This window comes from Stylophora pistillata, chromosome 1, assembly GCF_964205215.1.
Source record: "Stylophora pistillata chromosome 1, jaStyPist1.2, whole genome shotgun sequence".
In the NCBI taxonomy this organism is placed as follows: domain Eukaryota; kingdom Metazoa; phylum Cnidaria; class Anthozoa; order Scleractinia; family Pocilloporidae; genus Stylophora; species Stylophora pistillata.
Genome location: NC_142519.1, coordinates 137501 through 155000, shown reverse-complemented (window position 1 = coordinate 155000; position 17500 = coordinate 137501). Strand labels below are relative to the sequence as shown.

The window sequence follows — 17500 nt, the reverse complement described above, 5'->3', positions numbered from 1 at the left end:
TGGGAAAATGGGGGACGCTAAATTGACCAATCAGAGCGTGCACTTTACTTTGGTTATGTTATAATTTTTTATGGCAGCCAAAGTCATCTTTGCACAGGAACTTATTAAACATTGGTTCACACTTTAGCCAAGAGTAACTCTAGCTTGAGTGCTTTCCCAACTTCCTAAGTGTGCCATAACTTAATGGTGCAGAGGCAGCTTCCAAAGCATGAATAAAACATGTTTTACAACAGTGCTGCAGTGGAAATTAATGTACATCAGAATCTGTGAGAACACTCATATGAGAAAGCATATGGCAAGGCAAGTTGCCCACACTACCAGCATGCTCCATACCATACCAGCATGGAGCATGATCTGGATTGTGTGGGTCTGCTAGCCTTTTTATATTATTTTGAAACAGATTGGAGAGGAAGGCTGAGGTGAAACAAAATGGACTGCTGAAGTGGTAAGGGGGGGGGGGGGGGGTAAACCAGAACAATTTCTGTGAGGAGGGCATCATGGACATTTTCTGGAGCAACAAAAATCATACATACTAATTGTTTACTACCACCAACAAAATCCTCAACTTTAGGACTAGCTTATATTCCATCCTGCTTGGATAGTGAATACACTGACCTGGTGTCATTACCTAATGGTTTAATTACAATTGGAAGTCGAAAGACATAACAATACTTTTGTCTTCAAATACACCTATATTAGTGTGGCTTTTAACAGTCTCCTATCATGTTCTCAAATCCTGTACTCCCAACATATACAAATCAAACTCCAATTGACTCCTCATCATTGTTTAATCTGTCAATTGTACATGACTGTGTAAACTCTGTCATGGAGAATGATCTCAGTACTCTGAGGTAGAAGGATGTGGGCCTATAAATTTAAAAAAAAAATGCACTAGAAAAAAACTTTTTTAAACATTTATAAACATAGAATTGTGGACAAGTACAGCCAGCACACTTCAGTTAGCCATTCACAGAGCTCCAATTATATTTGTGTAAAATAGATGTAGATTATTTTCTACTAACTTCCTTGCAATTGTTGAAAATTGAAAATGGTGCTATATAAATTGATTGATTGATTGATTTATACATTCATTCATTCATTCATTCATTGTTTCACTCATTTCTTAACTTCGTCTTTTTTAAAAATATTTATTGATTTATTTATATTTTTATTTGTATTTTGGGTGGTTTACTTTGCTTGAGCACTTTCCCTATGTTTAGGAAAAGCTGTTTTTTTTTTCTATAATTTGTTGTAGATTTAATGTTGCGAAATAAGTATATGCTGGTGGAGTAACACTGTCAGTAGTATCTCAAGTGTAAGCCCGAGCCTTACCTTCAACAGACTGTGGAATATATAATATTGACAACAACTGAAGAAAACTGCAAACCTAAGGTGCCATATTTAAGCTGATAAAGATCAGAGCAGCTAGCAGGCCTAGGTATCTTCCAGTGAAATCAAAGAGCTTGCGAGCGATAGAACGACCGTGGTTCAGGGAAATAATTTAAAATGCATGAATTGTAGTGAAGGAAAGTAATTAACCCTCACGACACGGAAACTAAATTATTCATGAACGTGTTTTGAAGTATTCCATTTACCTTAACTTGCTCCTCTGACAATGAAGCTACTGAAGCACATTCGCGTATTACACTTCCCATTTCCCGCTTGGTAGAAATCATTCCATTTTCATGAAATGATTTCAGAATATTTTTCTGTTCTTCAGTAATCTTCACGCGTGGAATTTTATCCATGATCTCTTTTTACCAGATGTAAAAGCGATGAATTTTCCTCTTTCGCTTGAACCTTGCCACAAGTCATCGATTCTAGCACCAGGCCTTTGTTTTGTTCTCACTTTATTAGCATGTATGCGGTAATTTGAGTATAATTAGATTCGCTTATAAGCGGTAGATTAAAGGCGAATCGGGTGCACATTGCCATAACTGCCCTAGGGACGTTGACATAATTCCCCTCGCTTTTGGAATTGATTAACTTTCCCGCTTCGACCTTATTTATTAGTACAGATTCCGTTATCTGCCTCAACATTGCATCGTCACGAAAAACCCCCGTTACATTCATTACAAAGCCCACTTCATTTCCATCATACCTTTCACAACAATGTCTCCACAGAACAGAGCTCTCTTCTCGCCGTTCTAAAGGATGGAAGTGTTCTCTACCACGAGTATACGCACTTCTGGACGTCTCTCCTACATATTTCGATTTACAAGCACGGCAAACCAACTCATATCTAACACCCGTACTTCGGCATGATCCCTTTCCGTCAGTCCGGCAGAGAAGGCATCTTGGCTTCGATAAGTATAATTTCACAACAAAATTTTGTCATGATCGAGACCTTTTTCCCTAACGTCTTTAAACCACAGACATTAAGTATTATCTGGCAAATCAAGCTCACCCTGTTGTGTCTCCTCTGTGTGATCCTATCGACAGTACAGACACCACTCACATCACAGAGTGTCTCAGTAGGTCGGTAATCGATTCAAAATAGTACAATTATCACTGATGTGGACAATATCCTGTGGTCATTCTCAGGGTTCTCTCTATTCCCTCCTCAAGGAGTGTGAGAGAATACCCTGGGAACTAGGTTTGCTAGATCCAGGACTGTTAAGATATCAAGAAATTGTGACTAACCACAGGCTTACCACTTGTGTAGTTTTTTCCTTGTTCTTTGCAATACTTGTGAATGTGAGTATTCAAAAAATTATTTCAACAGCCACCAAAGACAGAAATTTTCTTCATCTATGCGGTTATCTGGCATAGCATTTCACTGTTCATTATGATGATCTCTGTAGCTACTTTGGTTTACACAAACTCTTTTTTTTGTTTTTTTAATTACAGGGTCAGAATAAAAGAATTAAATCAGAGCAACTACCACAAGAAGAGAAGAAGTTAAGCAAATAAATAAAGAAAAGAGGGGTACCAAGGTGATAGTGGTCATTTTATTAGCGTCGTTTCTGACCTACCTGACGACAATAATGGCTGGGGTTGTTATCCTAACATCCAGCTGGAAAGAACCTGGTGCAGCAGCAGTGAATGTTCTTATGGTAGGCTGTGCACTGTGTGTAGTTTTGTTAGCTTCCCTTGTCAACCCTGTTATTTACTGCTGGTGAAGTAGGAAGCTTTGAAGTGTTTTCCTGGAAATTTTCCGTTGCAGGACACCAGGAGCTGGTCACTAGAATGAAGGAAATATAGTGGCTCCGACAACCTTCGCTGATCTTTGCCCTAGTGCTTAATTTTTGAGCAAGTGTCAGAAACACAGTCTGTGTCAGGATGTTATTAAAACAGGTTATGGGGATATTGATAATCACTACTGAAAACATATATTCTGCATTACAAACAATTAATTTTCAAACAATCCATTTCACATTTTCAATTTGCCATGTCATTTTCCCTTTTCCCATCTCAGTTTCTTATTTCCCATTTCCCATTCCCCATTCCTCAATTTAGTAACATCCTATCATCACTTCTGAAGCCTTGAAAAGTTACAATTCATAATTGTTAGGGTTTGGCAGTCTTCTCTAATGAGGAAAAGGGAATTGAAGGAGAGACGTACTCAAGGGCCAGGTTGTTCAAAGGTGGGATAAGATAACCCACAGTTAGTGTGAAAATTGATTTCAAATCTGAAAGCTTTAAAAGAAAATTCAGTTTAATTCCATTTGTCTACAATTTTATGATTGAATGCTCTAAAAAGAATTGGGAACATTATGCCAAAACAGCTTTTGAACAGAGAAATATAGAAACCAGAATTAAAATTGAACCCTGTGTTAGGGCTAATCTATGTGTACTTTTCATCTTGACTAAGAAAAAGTATGTGTCAAATTGCAATACTCAACCAAGGATTGAGATTCCTAAGAGTAACTTAGGAGATGGTTTTGTAAATGTGCAAAATATTTGATGATGGATGTCACCATTTAAAATATTGCTTGGCAGTGTAACCTCTCATCTATGAGGTTGTAATGGTTGACACAAATTGGAAACTCTTCCACTTTCCTTATAACTTTAAAGTCATGAAGGCACTAAACCTTGCAAAATTGAAGGAACGCAAATTTCTGTAGCAATTTTTGTTAGTATCTTTTGATTTCCCATTTCTTGTGACCATTAATTAAGAATTAGAATTAGAACTCTTCGGCCAGGCAAAGCTCATCATGCCACTAACAGGAGCTTGACAGGGATTATTAGCGAAAAACATTGATAAAAAAAGCAGAGAATCTTTAAGAGACCTGGCTCTGGTTGTTCAAAGAGCAGATAACAGTATCCAACGGATAAATCGCTATCCAGCGGATAAGTGTTGCCAAAACGTACTGTGCTATCCACCGGATAGAGATTTATCCACTGTATAGTGTTATCCATCCTTTGAACAACCGCGGCCTGATGTATTGATTTAAACTTTCCCCATGTACAGAACCAAAATCTTCATGACATCTCTGGTTTTACATGGTGAAAAAAACAAAAGAAAGTATGTGAATTTAAGAATTTTCAGGAACAGAAATAAATATCAACAACACATTTTCAAAATTAATTATTCTTTAATTTTCTGTTGGTTTGACAACGAAGTAAATAGAAAAAAAGTTTATTTGAATATCAAACAATAATAAAAAATTCCTTGTAATCATCCTTCCTTGCAGTTTTAAGACAAAGATTCGATATTTTGTTTCAATTTACCTCTAAGTGCGAGCTCCTAGGTAAGATTCACTTTAAACTTCTAACTAAAGACATCAGTACTACATCATGTAAGATAATTACTTCAAAAATCATGGACGTTACAAACTACATATTTTAAGTACCGTTAGGAAATTTCTTTTTTGGTAAAAGCAAACTACACTAAGTGATTAGATTTATTGACTTCATATGAGAATTAGAAAATCCTAAATTATTGTTAGAGGATGGCCTTTCGCTCATTTGTTGGCCTCTGGATGACAATTACACATTTTCAAGTGTCAATTTTTTGAAACCACTACTACCAATAATAACAATGATACAAGTGATCATCCTAGGTACAAAGTGTACACATTAGCAAACAAAATAATAAAAGACATGTAAAAACAAGAAAAACTTTGTTAAGACATCTCATACACCATCTTTCATTTAGCAAAGAATTGATACTACAAAGTACCAGTATATATATAGACAAGCTATAAAGACAAAAACAGACATAAACAATGTGAAATTAATACCACCCATCTCTGTGTGATCTTTTCTTTCATCATAATTGCATACACCTGCTTTTATTCCAATTTCCTTCGAGAAACATTTTATGAAACAAGTTTTAATCAATTTATGTTTCCCACTTCATTAATTTTGTTTATAGAAGAGACAAGAAAATGAAACACAAACTGCTTCAGAAAATCCTATCAATAGCTAGAAATATTGTAACCACATTGTATCCTAATTTATTTTCAGATTTGAAGCTTAAGTATATTTAAGCCATGACCAAGATAACACAAGCCATGTTGAAACATGTCTTTGAAAAGTTTTTGTAACGATTAATGTGTAATAGTTAACCATGATTGTGTAACTTCCGTTGGGTTATGAGATGCAAATAGCTCAGCAGATCAGTTTTCTTAATCGAGCGACGAGATAACACGTGGGAATATAGTAGCGTTGATTACTCGAAAGAAACCTAAAGAAAAGAGTTAAGATTGGAGAAAGAGGTATGATTTGTAGTTGTAATTTGTATTAATCTATTTAGTTATAGTATTTCTCTTATATTATTGCTCGTGATTAGTGTTATTTTGTGAATTTCTAGTACCGTGATACGCCCCCTTTTGCGTTGCTATTGCACAATCGATGTTCTGTGCGAATTATAGTAATAGGTTTTTGTTGTAATTATCCTTTCAGTTTTTACGTAATCAAGTAAATCAAGAAATTAAAGAGCTTTGATCGATACGAGTGGCTTACTTGGTTTCAGTATAAAGTCCTATCTAAATATCGCGTTCGGAGCAATGATGGAATGTCTCTAGATCCCTCCGTCCGCTACAGTTTTTTTGTGTATTTCAAATGTTGTAGATTTCTCAATCTTTTGCAAAGTAATGTACAAACATAAATAATTCAATCCTTAATCTTTTTTTCAAATACATTAATTGCAATTAATGATATATTAATTTTGTTCTCCAGCCTATTCCAGACCAAAATGCATCACAAAGCTATAGCTAGTCAGCCATTTCTAAGATTCTTAAAGCTTTTGTTTTACATTGAGGTCAATGATGGAGATTTCAATGAGAAAATAGTTCTTTATGATCATATCCAAATGGACCTGAACTTCATATTTTAAGAAACCTTTAACATTAGCCTCTCTTTTTAAGAGGGCCATTACAGCATAGAAGTGACACACATGATCATATTTGTTTGTTTTTCACAAAGTTGGGATAAATAAGCAAAAACAGAAAAACAAAAAAATTAAACCTACATCTCAAGAGATCCATCACGTCTTGTTAGCATCTTGACCCTTATTTCCCATAAACATGTATCTTCTCCCTTAAATATTCACACATTATCTGGCAAACAGGTAATGAGAATACCTTAACTTATCCGGTAGAGGTTGTTATCTTGATTTAACTCCAAATTCCTGTAACAAATTAACAAGGAAATGTATCGCAGCGAGAGGGGAGAATTAACAATCAGATCTCTTCGGAGTTACAAGGTTAACTGCTGCATTCTTTTGCTTTCCTTTCCTTTCTTTACGTACACTTTTCAAGCTTAGTGGTACATCCCAATCTATCTCAGCATGCCAACTAGATGCTAAAAAAAACTCTGGAGAGGAAGTTAATGATTCTCTTCTTCATCACCAAAAACAGAATTATAAAAAAAAAGTAGTATATTTAATCATTCAATTTTGTTGATAAATTGCTATTAATGACAAATAACTAGCAGTTATTTGAATTGGAGATAGTGTTTATATCTTAATCATTTAAATTGGCATGTTACTACCCTCATCAATGCCATCATCGTCATCATCACTAATTTCTGGCTCAAAAGACAGGTGAGGAACTTTGGGTGATGACGAAGGGGAACAAGATGGAGACACATCCAGCATTGGGTCTATGTTTCATCCAGGCGACAGTGCCCTTTTTATTCTGACAGCGGCCCCCTTAATTCGTGCCCCTGCATCAAATATAGTGTCCTTGCCTTTGCCAATTAGCTGGTTCTGCAGAACACAAGCAAAAATATAAATTCAAATAGCTGAAATATTTGCATGTTGGTACATATACGGCATAAGACAGGAATAAACATGGAAAGAATCCATAAATTTCTTGTAACAAGAATGAAAAAAAAGCAGTCCATTTAACCAACAAGAAATTAAAAAAACATTTATGCTTGCCCACCTTTTGCCCAAAATTATTGACCAATTTTTAATGAGGGATGTCATCTCCCTTAGCAAACATGAATATCAAAAGATAGTTACTTTGATTTTGTTCACTACGTAACTGATCACACATAATTAAAAAAGCAAATGTTACTCCTTATATCAACAAACAAAATTATGTATTTGTTATTATTTTAATTCAGAAGTACCTTTTAATAGAAGTAATGACTTGACGGTTGTCAACACACATCTTTTCATAGAAGCGACAAAGGAATGAAAAGTTTAAAGAGATTATGGTAATACCATTTGGATTTCAAAAAGATTTATTTTAAAATTTTAAAAAAGTACTGGTAAGGAATTCACTTGCAAACAATTCAAATTCAGCAACTTACTTAAATAAGGTTAATTTTAACATTTAATTTAATGTTTAGAGTTTACCACAAAATTACAATGAAACTAAGATGAGGGTTTTTTTTCCAATCCTTCATGAATTTTCATTTATTGCCTTCAGGTATAGATTACTGACAAGCAGTTATATCAATTTAATTAAACTTATCTGCATAGTGGTCAAAATTCACTCTCCTTGCAACTTTAAAATTGTAGCTTCAGGTAGCATTAAAATTATTTTTTCTAGTTTTAAAACTTCATCAAATGCCTAAGGATTCAGTTTATGTCTGTGGATATTACTACAATAATTTACAAAGGTACCATAGTTTAGAGTGGGTTTTAGTATAAATAGTTTAAAGATTAATTTTAATTTTGTCAGAAAACAAAGCATAAAAACAATAAAAAGAGGTTTTACTGATCTCTTGGGTTAAGGTTAACAGATCAGATTACATGGAAAAGTCATAACTGAAAAAAATATTAACCAAGATTAAATGAAAAGGTAGAAAGTGAGGTGACATTCACCATTGGATTAAATAAAATTCACAAGCTGAAACTACAAAATTCTACATATTTTTAAAATTCTTTTTGTGACAGAGTCACTTAGGCTTATTTCCTACTTAAAACATGTTTGTTCTGTTTATTTTATTTTATGGAATTTTAGCGATTTGTTAGTAATGTGTTAATTCTGTTAGTAATGTGTTAATCGTATTATTCCTTTAACTGCCGATTTCCCTTATGTAATTCCTGTTTAATTAATCGCTTCTAGCCCAAATTTGGTTTTAAGTTATTTTTACCTTTTCCTGTATTTTACTATAAGTTACAACCGTTTGCTCGGCGAGTTCAGTTGTTTTGTTGCCTTCCTGAGAGTGCCCTTAAAGCGGATTCTAAGCTATACTAGCTTTTGGTATGTTTCAGTATTTTATGTTTGTTTGAGCCCTAAGCTTAGCATGTGGTTGTTTCCATTTCTATTTTTGTAGTGATTTTCGGGTTAGAATTTGCTTAGTTTAGCCACATACTCTTTTTATCTTACTACTGTATCTTATTTATTTACTCTGACCTTTGTCGCACAGCATGTAATTTCTCTGCTATACGAACTTCAATTGTTTTCGTTTTAGCAGCTGTAATATTTTGCTTACCTGCTTCCAATTCATTGTTGCTATGATTCCTGTGTTTTCAGAACCAAATTATGGGTTCACTACACTAGTAATTTCATTTTCTCCTGTAATATATTGCTAGTGATATAAACCCACGAGGTCAAACAACATGGCCGCTTCAACACAACTTTATTCCAGCAATGTATTCTGGGTACATACACAGTAACCCTAGAGGGTACTTAATATATTACACTGCTTTCCCCTTACAAATAAGATATCCTTACCAGTAACACAATAGTAGCCATAACATTCACTACAGGTTCAGTCGGTCAACAGGTTTCCTAATTCTCTCTGATCGCCTCAGAACAACCGGCGATGGTGTGTTTAAATTCTCTTCACTAATACCAGAATTAGGCTCATCATCTTTATCTGAAAAGTTGACTGGTGGCTGCGGCACCCCGGATGAAACTTGGCTATTATCTACACTTAGAGTGGGTTGCTCACACAGTTCTGGGACAGGTATGTCCAACTCTCTAGTTTCATATGGCACCTGATCATATGCTTTAATTGAATGATCAACATGAACATATCTGGTCTTATAGCCAGTCTTAACTAAATATGTTCTGGGTCCACAGACCTTAACTACCCTTCCCAGAATCCACCTCTCAGTATTGCTACGGGCTTGAGTATTTCTCACTCGAACTATGTCATTCTCTGCAAACAGCCTATCTTGATGACCCTTTAAATCCTTATATTCCTTCTGCTTATTTTGTTTACTCTCTACGGTTTTGGCTAGATCAGGTTTCACTAGAGTTAAACGAGTACGCAGTCTACGTCTCATCAGCAGTTCTGCTGGCGTAGCACCTGTGGTGCTGTGTGGGGTGGTACGGTATCTCAAGAGGAAGTCTGCTAGTCTATGTTTGATAGACCTTCCCTTGTTTCCCTCTAGAACTTGTTTGACAAGCGCCTCCTTTACCACCCTGACTGATCTCTCAGCAGCACCATTTGATTGTGGGTGATAAGGAGGAGTTAGGGTATGTTTAATGCCATTTTTATACATAAACTCAGCAAACTCACTTGAAACAAATTGTGGCCCATTATCTGATACCAACTCCTCGGGCAAACCATGTTGGGCAAATATAAGACGCAACTCATTTATGGTTTTCTCTGTGGTGATTGAGGTCATGTGCTTAACCTCTATCCATTTTGAAAAACTATCAACCACCACAAAAAAAAAATCACTCCCTTTCTGACAAAAATCAACATGAATACGCTGAAAGGGTCGCGTGGCCCATTTCCAGGGTATCAATGGGGCACAAGGTGGAGAGGTCCGCACATCCTGACACACTGAGCATAGTTTAATCTTTTGTTCAATTTCCTCATCCATCTTGGGCCACCAAACACAGGTGCGTGCTATTGCTTTCATTGCACAAATGCCTGGGTGCTCCCAATGCAACTCCTCCAACATCTTTTCCCTAAATACTGGGGGAATGATCACCCTGGAACCCCAGAGAATGCAATTTTGTTCACAAGAAAGTTCATGTCGACGGGTGTAATAGGGTTTTAAATCTTCATCACAAACCTCTGGCCACCCCACCATGACCCAATCAAGTACCTTGCTTAACCCTGGATCCATCAATGTAGCTTTCCCAATCTCTTTTGCAGTTATGGGGAAATCTTTGTCAATGGCACTTACATTGTAAATCTCACTCTCACTGCCAATCTTAGACTCTTCATGGGGTAATCTAGAAAGGGCATCACAGTTGCTGTGCTTCTCGGAGCTCCTGTACTCAATGTTATAGTCATATGCTGAAAGGACAAGTGCCCAGCGCTGCATACGGGCAGCTGCAAGTGTGGGTATAGCAGCTTTTGGGCCCAAAATAGCCAACAATGGCTGATGGTCAGTTACTAAAGTGAACTTTCGTCCATATAGAAACTGATTAAATTTTTTTACCCCGAAAATAATAGACAAGGCCTCCCGTTCAATTTGAGCATAATTTTTCTCACTTGAGCTGAGGGTACGTGATGCATATGCTATTGGCCTTTCTTGACCATCCTCCATTACATGACTAAGCACTGCCCCCAAACCATAACTCGATGCGTCACAAGCTAACTTAAGCTCACGATTTAGATCATAGTGGACCAACAGCGACTCACTGGTGAGGCCCTCCTTGCACGCCTCGAAAGCTTTCTGGCAGTCATCTGTCCATTCCCATTGAATAGTTTTCTGCAAAAGCCTATGCAGAGGTGCTAAGGTTGTAGCCAGCCCTGGCAAAAAGGAATGATAATACTGAACCATGCCCAAGAAGGACCTTAATTCACTCACATTCTTTGGGGCTGGGGCTCTTTTCACTGCACTGATCTTCTCCTCCACCGGTTGCAGGCCTTCGGCACTTATTCTCAGACCTAGATAAACCACTTCAGGTTTCAAAAACTCGCATTTTGCCAGTTTTAAATGCAAATTGTATTGGTGTAGCCTGTCCAACACATCAGCAAGTATCTTGAGATTCTCTTGCCAGTCATTGCCCCCTATCAAGATGTCATCTTGTTTACAAACACATTTTTCAATTCCCTGAAGAATTTGATCCATTTTTGCTTGAAAGATTTTTGGGGATGACTTGACCCCATAGGGCAATTTCTGGTAGGAATAAAGGCCTTTATGAGTGGTAATTGTCAAGTACTCTTGACTTTCTTTGTCAACATTCAGCTGGGCATAGGCATGTGATAGATCAAGCTTACTAAATACCTTAGAGCCAACCAGAGCAGCATACAAATCCTGAGTAGTAGGTAAAACATATTGCTCATCTTCAACTGACTGATTGATAGTGGATTTGTAGTCTCCACATATTCTGACAGTGTTATCAGCCTTTGGCACTACCACAATTGGGCTAGCCCAAAGTGACCTGTCAACTTTCTTAATAACACCATGCTTTTCTAGTTTGTCTAACTCTTTTTCGACTTGCTCTTTTAAAGCGTATGGAACCCTACGCGCTTTCACGAATACAGGTTTTGCATCGCCTCTCATAGTAATATGGGCCTCAAGGCCCGTCATACCTTTGTAACTCTCAGTAAACAATTCGCTATGTTTAGATAGCAACTCATTCAGTTGACTATCAGCACTCCTAGGGTCTCCCTTGGGAATACAAAATATCTCACCCCACTCAAACTTAATGTGCCGCAGCCAGTTTTTACCAAGTAAAGTAGGTTTTGCATCATAATTGGCTACAAGAATGGGTAGAGAGTATTGTTTACCCTTATACACTATGTCACACTGCATTTCCCCTGACACATCAAGTAATTCACCCGTGTATGTCTTAAGTGTTACTTAAGAAGGAGACAGAGGCTTGTCTGCAAACCTCTCTAGATATTCACTTCTACTCATTATTGAGAAATCTGCAGCTGTGTCTAACTCCATCATACACAGTTTACCATTGATTTCCATTTCTACAGTGTACCTATTGCAATTAGGCTTGTTTTGGTCAAGCGAATTCAGAGAATAAATTCCTAATTCCTCATCCTCACACTCATCATTGCCTGATTCTGAAGCCTGTACACTATGAATTTTACCCTTTTTCTTTTCATCCTTACTGCGACAAACAGAAGCTAAATGCCCAATCTTGGAGCACTTGTAGCATTTTGCTGACTTAAATTTACAAGACTGACCTGAATGATTACCCCCACACCTAGGACATGACAATTGTTCAGTGTTCTTCTTTTCAGTGTTTTTACTTCCTTGTTCTGTCAACTTGTTGACTTGAACAGTTTCACTGCGTGAAGGGTGAAATTCTTGGGTGTTCCTGTCTGCCATCTCCATGGTCTTGGCAATACTGCAAGCCTTTTCGAATGTGAGGTCATCTGTGTTCAGTAGTTTGTTTTGTATCTTCGGATTGTTCAGTCCGCATACGAATCGGTCACGTAACGCCCGATTGAGGAATTCACCATAATTACAGTGGACCGCCAATCTCTTCAAAGCCAGCACATAATCGCTAACTGATTCTTCGGATTTTTGATTTCGCGTGCCAAAGTGAAAACTTTGTGCGATTTCCAGGGGCTTCGGGTTGTAGTGTTTCTCCAAGACTTCCACAATGTTAGTGAATGACACATCCTTCGGTTTAGTGGGCGCCAATAAGTTGCTGAGGGTTGTGTATACCTCTGGCCCCACTTCTGTCAGGAAAATGGCACGTTTCCTGTTCGCTACCACAAGGTTGGTGGCAGCGCTTCCCTCTCCTGTTGTCGTTACAATGTTGTTGGCTGTAAACAACATTTCCATCCTCTCAACGTAGGCACTAAACGTTTCACGTGCGACGTTGAACTCGCCAACACGTCCAAATAATCCACTCGCACTAGTGCTGGCCATCTTCTATGCCACAACACACACAGCGTTGTCCAAAGACCTTGCACTTTTGAATGACGTGGAAAAACGACCGATCCTCGTCGCCAAAATGTAATATATTGCTAGTGATATAAACCCACGAGGTCAAACAACATGGCCGCTTCAACACAACTTTATTCCAGCAATGTATTCTGGGTACATACACAGTAACCCTAGAGGGTACTTAATATATTACATCTCCTTTCACTGTTTTATACTGTATTAGCTCAAGTTGTAATATTAAGCCTAGCTCGTAGTCTTTGTTGAATTCATGCCTGGTTTAGCAATCACTATTTTTGATAGTTTCTGTCACACAATTTCCTGTTTTCAAGTACTTTGTTTGTTTCCTTTCCTTACTGAATTATTTCTGTCTGTAGGTTATCCTTTACTGTTAAGTACTTTCTCCTAATTCATTTTAATCTTGTTACATGATTTAGCTCATTGGAGCTTTGTTTTCTTATTTATTGTTTAGTGTCACTCGTTCCCGTTTTTTTTATTGTACCGTTGCATGTATTTGCTGTGTAATAAACTTGTAAATCTTCCCTCGGATCTTTTGTTCTTACGTCGACCGTTTTGACCGTCTTACATTTTGGTGTCAGGAGTGGGATTCGAGTTGTCTAAGTAAAGTTTAGCAAAAAGAGAAAAACGGGAACGAGTAACAACTAGGAATGTCGGCTGAGGAACAACTCACAGCTTTGAAGCAGAAATTTGAGGCTCTAGAGACGAAGCTCAACCAGCAGATAGCAAGTGGGAGTACCGGTTCTGAATCCCCTTAGCAGATTACCGTCAAAGTCCCCAGAGAGCGCAAACTCAGAAGGTTTGCTGGTGGCCGAGAGGATGGTGTCCTGGAGGAATGGATCAGTGATGCTAAGCGTGCTATTGCTGGGCATACCGAACCCGATGCCATCGACTTCCTCTTTTACCATCTGGAAGGGGCAGCCAAAGAGGAGGTGCGTCTCCGCCCAGCCGATGACCGAAATAGCCCAACGGCCATTTTCAAGGTCCTTCGCGATTGTTTTGGCGAAGTCCTGACGGGAACCCAGGCTCTGCGACGATTCTTTGAATGAAAACAACGTGACAGAGAATCAGTGAGGGAATTCTCCCATGCGCTGATGGTGCTCTTGGCACGCGTGGAGCGCCTGGACGAGGGAGCTGTAACCGACAAGGACAAACTACTACGGGACCAGTTTCTCGAGAACCTCAGAGACCCCCAGCTCCGAAGGGATATCAAACGTTGGGTAAGGGACCATCCTACAAAGACCTTTCAGCAGATACGGGACGAGGTCCAGTGCTGGATGGATGAGGATGGTAGCTCCGAGAAACGTTCTGCAAAGGTTCGTGAGGTCACGGAAGAGCCTACCTGTGAGGAAGCTAGGGCACTGCCCAATCTGCAGAATGTGGTTAAGGAACTCGTGGCTAGCCAAAAGCTCCTTGCCGAAAATCTGCAAAAGCAACAACAACTCCTGGCCGAACACATAAGCAGTCAGCAGTCAACCCTGGAAAGGCAACAGCGAAGCATTTCCCAGCTGATGTCCCATAGCCATAACACGTGGCAGCCCGGCTGCTTTAGGTGTGGTAACAGGGAACATTTCCAGAGGGACTGCCCAGGAAATGGGAGACGAAATCAGCGAGGCGGTCGCCTCCCAAACAGAGAAAACAGACAGCAGCCACCGTTAAATGAGAATACTCCATGGCAGTGAGCCATGCCGTGGAGGGGAACAACAGTGGCTCAGAATCTCTATCTAAACCAGACAGCATGCCAATACACTTGGTCGGAGGTACCCCGACAGTCCAAGCAAAACTTGGTGGTATTGACGTGCTCTGTGTCCTGGACCCAGGCTCCATGGTATCCTTTATCACAGAGGACTTTTACAAAAGAAATCTCAAGCCGACCTGCGGGCGCGTGAGGGAAGATGGCCAGATGCTGACCCTGCGGGCTGCCAACGGCCTTGAGATACCGTACCTTGGCTACTTGGAGCTGACGATAGAGGTTGATGGGGTTAAAGTACCCAGATGCGGTGTACTAGTCTTAAAAGACACTCCAGCCACTAACAATCAGAGAAAAATCGCACCAGGACTCCTCGGAACAAACGTACTGGCGCAGATACCCCAGTTTGGTGCACTGCTCCGACAACAGCCCAATGCTGAATCAAGGACGTCAGGAAACCCTGTCTCTGGTTTTGTCCGTGTTGCTGGTACATACCCAGTCCTCGCCCCTCGAATTCAGTGGCCAGTGTAGCTGTGACTGGTCCAGCCTGTGGTCCTAGTGCCCTGGTCGAACCTCTTAACGTACCAGTACTAGGAAATCTTCAGGTGGCCCATACCCAGGTGGATGCCTCCAAGACTTGTTTCCTCATCCAAGTAGCAAACCCTTCCCCGAGAGACGTATGGCTAAAGCCAAGAACACGTCTGGGAACGGTAGCAAGTGGCGGAAAGGTAACCAGTGGGGACCAACTGAAGCTCGAAGTTCGGAGTAATGAAGTGTTAGTATCCTGTCCCCCAGGAGCAGAGTTTCGGGGGGCCTCCTCCCCGGAACCGGGTAAACCTATACGCCCCCCTCGTGAACGAGACCTTCCCGCAGAGATTACCTTATAGGACTTCCCGGGTACTTCAGACGAGAGGCGAGAAGCGTTGCGGATTTTCAGCACCTATGCAGATGTGTTTGCCAGTGATGAAAGCAGCCTAGGCAGGACCCAAGTCATGCAGCATCAAATACCCACATGTGATGACATCCCAGTGAACCAGCGGCACAGGCGCATTCCCCCAAATCAGCTGGCTGAAGTCAAGGAGCACCTAGAAGATCTGCTGGACAAAGGCGTTATCAGGCCGAGCCAGAGCAACTATGCCTCGCCTGTTGTGCTGGTCCGGAAGAAGAATGGTGCCCTGCGCATGTGCGTGGATTACCGACAGTTGAACGCCAAAGTTAAATGAGATGCTTTCCCTTTGCCTAGGATCGAAGAGTCCCTTGATGTCTTGGGTGGTGCTAGACTGTTCTCTACAATTGACCTGGCCTCTGCCTATAATCAGGTAGAAGCTGCACCTGAGGACAGACATAAGACAGCTTTCACCACCCCGTTCGGGTTAGTTGAATACAACCGGATGCCTTTTGGACTCGGAGATGCGCCCGGAACATTCCAGAGAATAATGCAGACCATTTTTCGCGATGAGTTGTTGGAAACCCTGATCGTGTACCTTGACGACATCATAGTCTTCAGTCAAGATATCAGCACCCACCTGCAGCGCTTAAAGATGGTGTTTCAGAAGTTGCGTGAACACGGGCTGAAGATTGAGGCTAAAAAGTGTCAGTTTTTCCGCACTCAGGTGACGTACCTGGGACATGTGGTGTCAGCTGATGGGGTGGCCACTGACCCCGTAAAGACAGAGGTAGTTACTAACTGGCCAAAACCAAAGACCCTGAAGGATCTGAGATCTTTCCTCGGCTTTGCCTCCTACTACCGCAGATTTGTTCCCCACTTTGCCCAGCTAGCAAGACCTCTACACGAGCTGGTGACCAAATTGTATGAAGGTGGAAGGCACGGTAAACTAAGAGGCAAGTCGGTCGAGTGTGATTGGAACAGAGAGTGCCAGAACGCATTCGAATCCCTGAAGCAAACCATGACCAGCCCTCCAGTGTTGGCCTACCCGGTGTACACACAACCCTTCATCGTGGAGGTCGATGCATCTAACGAAGGCCTTGGAGCAGTGTTGTCACAGGAGCAGGACGGAAAGGTTAGGCCAATAGCCTATGCTAGCCGTTCCCTAAGGGGAGCAGAGAGGAACATGGAGAACTACTCCTCCAGAAAACTGGAACTCCTTGCTCTCAAGTGGGCCGTCACAGAAAAGTTCCGTGAGTACTTGACCTCCTCTACCTTCACAGTACTGACCGACAACAACCCACTGACTTACCTGCAGTCAAAGTGCAAGCTGAAGGCTGTTGAACAACGCTGGGTGTCTGAGTTGGCTAACTTTACCTTTACGATCACGTACCGTGCTGGAAAGCGCAACGCAAACGCAGATGCTCTAAGTCGCATCAATCGGGAGAAGCCTGAAGAGCGGGGCGTAGATCAAGTTGAGTCATTGTTGGCATCAACCCTCAGTGCATCGACCCTCAGTACTACAGCCTTACCTGAATCTCTTCGAGGGCAACTACTTCAATCGACAGTGTCCCAGCAAGACGACCCCAGTGCGGTAGTTAATCAATTAATAGTGGATCCCCTGCAACGGTACAGTACCAGTCCAGTTCCCTCCTGGAATGTTAAGCAACTAGCAAGGTTGCAGAGTGTCGATGCTGCCATTAAGCGTCTAATCCACTACCGTGCCATTGGTCGGAGG

General features: G+C 40.4%; 2 protein-coding genes and 2 long non-coding RNA genes across 8 annotated transcripts in view; 1 reads left to right on the top strand and 3 right to left on the bottom strand.

The window, feature by feature from the left end:
• The window catches only part of LOC148740694 (uncharacterized), an 8350-nt gene extending 6426 nt beyond the window's left edge, over window positions 1-1924 (bottom strand). The window contains exon 1 of the mRNA XM_088746949.1: window positions 1596-1924. Coding sequence (XP_088603075.1) covers window positions 1596-1748 — 153 coding nt within the window. The 5' untranslated portion in view covers window positions 1749-1924. The remainder of the gene's footprint in view (window positions 1-1595) is intronic.
• A 309-nt stretch (window positions 1925-2233) lies between these two features.
• On the top strand, window positions 2234-5898 carry LOC148740693 (uncharacterized). Of its 5 annotated transcripts, none has more exons than XR_015996023.1 (3): window positions 2234-2310; window positions 2851-3056; window positions 3515-5898. It is a non-coding gene; the product is annotated as an uncharacterized LOC148740693 (long non-coding RNA). The 5 variants fall into 5 exon arrangements; XR_015996021.1 differs by lacking the exon at window positions 2234-2310 and adding an exon at window positions 2347-2478; XR_015996022.1 differs by lacking the exon at window positions 2234-2310 and adding an exon at window positions 2551-2697.
• Window positions 4519-17500, bottom strand: part of LOC148740690 (uncharacterized) — a 25910-nt gene continuing 12928 nt past the window's right edge. Inside the window, exon 5 of the long non-coding RNA XR_015996018.1 lies at window positions 4519-8283. This is a non-coding gene — a long non-coding RNA (uncharacterized LOC148740690). The remainder of the gene's footprint in view (window positions 8284-17500) is intronic.
• Window positions 11571-13317, bottom strand: LOC148740692 (uncharacterized). The gene has a single exon (XM_088746946.1). The coding sequence runs from the start codon at window positions 13151-13153 to the stop codon at window positions 12122-12124; it is 1032 nt and encodes a 343-aa protein (XP_088603072.1). The 5' UTR covers window positions 13154-13317; the 3' UTR covers window positions 11571-12121.